Below are 4831 nucleotides of genomic sequence, written 5' to 3'. Positions count from 1 at the left end.
ACACACACACACACACACACACACACACACACACACACACACACACACACACACACACACACACACACACACAAAAGCATCAACTACTTTTTTTAAACTGAAAAAAAAAGGAACATAAAAAAAAATCACTTTCAATAACTAGACCGGAAGATTTGTTAACCATTAACTTGATTAATCCATTCAAATGCTGATTAAAAACAAGGTCGCCAAAACTAGAGATGGACTCAGATAATCACATTAACTACTAAAGTTACTAATCCGCTAAAACTTGAGTTGGAGAGCGTGCTCTGCTCTGCTGAGTGCACACATTTTTTTTTTTTTTTTTTTGATATTTGTGCCGGATAACACGAACACAACTCGTGCTGAATGTCATTAAGAGTTTGTCAGTTGCATTTTCAGGCCTGTTTTCTGCAGGTCAGTAATGGAGTGACATGAATTACGGATAATTGTCATGTTTCCCCTCATGCGAAAGAATGTAATTTGGAGGTGGCTAACCTGTTCCCTTATTGATAAAGGGGAAAGGTCGCCTGAGATGATACAAATGGCACCTGTGCTGTAGAGTGCTGCTGCGAAAAGCCTGTTTCAGCATTTTGTTTCTCGACGAGACAGCAGCACTTACAGGACAAAACAACACCAGTCCCATTACTTACRTCTACCACAGGTAGGTAGCTTGATGTGGACAATGGAGGCATGCCATATGGCCTACTGTTTACAATAATCTAGGGACATTTGTTACCCTCCCCCCCGTTTCTCTCTCTTTTCTCTCAATGTGTATGAGATCCACTCCAGTCTAATTCCTAAGCTCATGGCCTTGCATTAGTAATTAAAAAGGGCAAAAATCAGTGTCCAGATGTAGAAGTAAACAAGGGCTCAAATATCGGACTTTGAATTTAAACTCCAAATCAATTACATTACTCTTTGTTCCAATAATGCTTTTCACCAGCAGCGGTGATTAACGCAAACGAGAGCAGCGTCATCAGCAGTTAAACATTTTTCTTCATATAATTACAAAGAAAGCACTCAAAGAGTGATAAGCCAGATATTCCATTCAGAAAATAGAAGCACACACACAAAAAAGGAAAAAAAATCCAACAAAAACATGCAACTAATCCATCAGAAAATAATTTCCTAATGTAAGGACAAGAGAAGTATTAATTTCTTTGTTTAACTTAATGGCCTCTAGGTATAAAGCACAAACAGCAGTTGTTGTCATGTTTTTTTTATCATTATTTTTAAACTGAATACATGACAGCAAGATGAGGACAGAAAAGCGAATATCTCTTACTTAAGCTCCTGCTCCTCTTTGTCATCCTTGTTTGGTGTGAGCTTCAAACCTCCTTTTCTGGCTCGTGGACACCCTGACAAGCTGAAAACGGTCGGAGACAGTGAGATAACAAGAAGGAACTCCGTGGACGAGTTAATTCAGCAGCTAGAATTGGACAGCAGACACAAGACTTTTGAAAGTCCTACCGCAGATTTAAAAAAAAAGATTTTATTTGTATCTGGATGGGTAGATAAATGGGTAGCTGGGTAGACAGATGGGTAGATAGATGGGTAGATAGATAGATGGATGGGTAGATAGATGGGTAGATAGATAGATCTACAGCCAAATTATGCATAAAAAAACAAGAAATCAAAAAGTGCAGCATGTTTGCTGTATAAAAGTGAGACTTTCACCATCTGTTTGAATGCCATGCATCTGACAAATACATTTCATGCTCAGTGGTGATGATTTTTTTTCTCTCCGCTACCTTCTGTGCGAAGCATAGTTCCCAGTCACATGTCCAGATCCATCACAACCAGGTGTTGGGCACCTGCAGGTTGAGAGACACAGACACCAGGTGTTTTTTTTACTTGGGGGGGGAGAAAAAAATTGCGATCAGAGCAGTGGATTCATGCTAATGTGCAGAAAAGTAGCACAAATAGCAAAACAAGTTCATGTTGAGTACATGGAAATCTTGCATAATGTGTAACGGGAAAGAAATGGGAGGGACAGATAGAGCAGGGAAAMGGAGAGAAGCAAAACGCCAGAACAAGCTGCTTAGTTTTACATGAAAAGCAGTTTTCAAAACACGCACTTTAGTTCCTGAGAGTTGGCTGCCATCAGCGATTTGAGCGTTTTGTCAGCCAGGGGACATCCAGACACACTGGAGAGGATAAAGAGCTAAGAGTCATTTTAATTCACTCTTTGATCACAGTTAAATAATCTTAATACAATGAGTCAATATACAGAATTATTTGGAAACACAACTCGGCTTCCTTCCTCACAAAGGCTCGGTGGCTGCTGCCTTGTTCTAAAGAGGCAGCGGTTTACAGCTGCAGTTTGTGACAAGTTTTCAGATGGAACGATAGAGCGTAATTAAACAATAAGCACTGTTTGAGTTGTCTGTACATCTTCAAGCTGGCGCTAATGAGAGTGTAATTAATTGCCGTACCTCCGATGCGATGCATAATTCCCCGTCACGTGGCCACTGCCGTCACAGCCTGGGGTCGGACAGCTGCACGGGAACACAAAGCATTTAATACGCAGATTATTCCACTTCCTACAGACTTCGCCAAGCTGGAGCTGAATATTTATTTTACTCTGACGACCCTTTGCATGGGCATTTAAGAGGAACAGGAGTTAGTACAGCGAGAAGTTTAGTAGAAATTCATGATTTTATGAATTAACTTTGAGTTTTAGAGCGTCTCTGAGCATCAGCCGGGAGATCTCAGGCGAGAGGTGTTTGTGCCACAGAAACTAGAGGATCCTACGTTTGGGTTTTGGTTTGTTTCTGTGTGAGGAGACCCAGTGGTGCATGCACTCTAACTACAAGAGTCAGAAGTTGTGCGAAGCAGGACATTCAGGGAGAAAACTCACTTTCAAAAAAGAAACAATTCTTCTCCCCATGAACCTGCAGACATACCAGTTACAGTCATACGTAACACAGTGAGCTTCACTTGACCCACTTAAATCAATCTGCTCTATGGCTTTAAGTTTTGTTTTATTAATAATACTGACCATCTGCCAACTAAAAGGGAAGATCAGATTACACACATTTATCTGAATAAAGATGCTACAAGATGTTTCAGTATTTAGCGGCCTACCTCAGAAGCTCTTTCTTTGCGTCTCGTAACAGCAGCTTGGCTTTGGTGCTTAACATGCTGCCGTCTCCTTGATAGTGTTGGTCCTCCAGGGATACCTGATCATAATCCTCCTGCTGAGAGAGACAAAATAACAACATGGCTTTTACTGTCCTAAATGTCAAAAACTCGCCTCTCAGTGACCTAAAAGTGAATAATTAAGGAAATCCCTGTGTAATACTCTTAAAACATTTGCCAAGGTCAGAGAGCAAGACAAGGAGATTATGCCTAAGGATTCTCATACATCCATTTAAAGTCTGACTTAATCCAGTGTTTAGGATAGCCACAACAAATGGGCTTTCGTTTTTCTTTTAATAAAAAAGATTGTCCAATTAGATGTTTTGTATGATTTAAAAACAGAACAGTGTGATAAGTTGTCAATCTCTGAAACAGAGTCCAGATTATGGCTCATACTGACACTTCTGGGCAACAATGTGGAGTTCAAATTAACATTTGTACTCAGTATGAGTCGGTTTATTATATTTTATAGATGAACAGATCTACTCCTTGATTTTTCAAAATGTCACCAAGAGAGATTACAACATATTCTTTTTTTCTTTTTTTTTTACCTGCAGCAACCTAAAACTTTCACTGAATTCATTCTCTATTTGAGCAAACTGATTTTACACCCTGCAAAAGTTTATAATTTCCAGGTAGTTTTTGTAAATTCAACCATGTCAAGCTAAAACAGAAATCTTTAAATTAACAGATAAACTAACAAATACATATTTCCTGTTTTAGTTTTTGAGAGCATTCCTGATAATTTAGGTCACTAAAATATTAAATCAAATATAGCTGCCTTAATGAAAAGTATGTTATTTGTTAACAGTTAGTGGTCTGCTTGCTCTCAAAATAGAAAGAAAAAATTACATAAAATACATTTCATTTGATACAAGTCCTTTAAATAAATCAAACTGCTCAATATTATTTTATATGCAATATTAAAAAGTCAAACTATGAATTTTACCTCACAATTTCTAACTAAGAAACAATATCTTCTTTTTTTTTACTTTTTGGACTTAATGCCTTTTTATTAGTTTTAACCACTCATTCTCCGTTATTTGACCATTTGATGTTTCTTTTTACCTCTTTGTCTTGTAAAATGTGAGCTTTGCTGAAGTTGACAGGGATGGAGTTCTCCCAGCTCTCTCTGTCACACAGCGGCTGGTAGAAGGTGGGGCTGATTAGCAAGCTCCCGCCTTTCGCCACGGTGGGCTCAGGAGGAGACAGCGTGTCGACCGGGGGTGTCCTAGTCCGGGCTTTTCCGTTCTCCTTACACTTCTTCATGCTCAGGTCCAAAGTGCCATTTTCATCCACCTCGATGAGCATATCCTGCAAAAACAAAGAATAAACAAAATGAAATAAACAGTTCAAATTCATATAACGATTAAAATCACAGCAAAGAGTTAAAATATAAAGCAATAGCAAAGTGGTTATCATTTAAAGATGAAAAGTGACTTAAAATGCAAACAATGTTTTTTTCTTTTATTTTCTTTTTTTTTGTAATACACACAGTGGTTATCTCACACCAGACAAAATACAGAACTAAGCCAGCATTAATTCTGCTGAACACAAAAAAATAATCACTGGTGTGTAGTTTTTTTTTTCCTAGTGACAGCTGTGTCATCTGTTTTCTAGGACACACAACCAAGATGGCAGCTGGGAGTCGGGGTGTGTGTGTGTGTGTGTGTGTGTGTGTGTGTGTGTG

General features: G+C 38.7%; 1 protein-coding gene across 6 annotated transcripts in view; it reads right to left on the bottom strand.

The window, feature by feature from the left end:
- st18 (ST18 C2H2C-type zinc finger transcription factor) overlaps nucleotides 1-4831 on the bottom strand; it is a 32458-nt gene that overhangs the window by 3475 nt on the left and 24152 nt on the right. For 5 of the 6 annotated variants that reach the window (XM_014030016.1, XM_014030006.1, XM_014029998.1 and 2 more), the window contains 6 exons: nucleotides 4210-4455; nucleotides 3088-3200; nucleotides 2436-2498; nucleotides 2079-2147; nucleotides 1752-1814; nucleotides 1286-1366 (listed from right to left, as the gene is read on the bottom strand). In XM_014030016.1, coding sequence (XP_013885470.1) covers nucleotides 1286-1366; nucleotides 1752-1814; nucleotides 2079-2147; nucleotides 2436-2498; nucleotides 3088-3200; nucleotides 4210-4455 — 635 coding nt within the window. Of the gene's footprint in view, nucleotides 1-1285; nucleotides 1367-1751; nucleotides 1815-2078; nucleotides 2148-2435; nucleotides 2499-2860; nucleotides 2895-3087; nucleotides 3201-4209; nucleotides 4456-4831 lie in introns of those variants that run through there. The other variant, XM_014030026.1, reaches the window with a different exon arrangement.

Source organism: Austrofundulus limnaeus, unplaced genomic scaffold (assembly GCF_001266775.1).
Source record: "Austrofundulus limnaeus strain Quisiro unplaced genomic scaffold, Austrofundulus_limnaeus-1.0 Scaffold6, whole genome shotgun sequence".
Taxonomy (NCBI): domain Eukaryota; kingdom Metazoa; phylum Chordata; class Actinopteri; order Cyprinodontiformes; family Rivulidae; genus Austrofundulus; species Austrofundulus limnaeus.
This window is presented reverse-complemented; position numbering and strand designations above follow the sequence as displayed.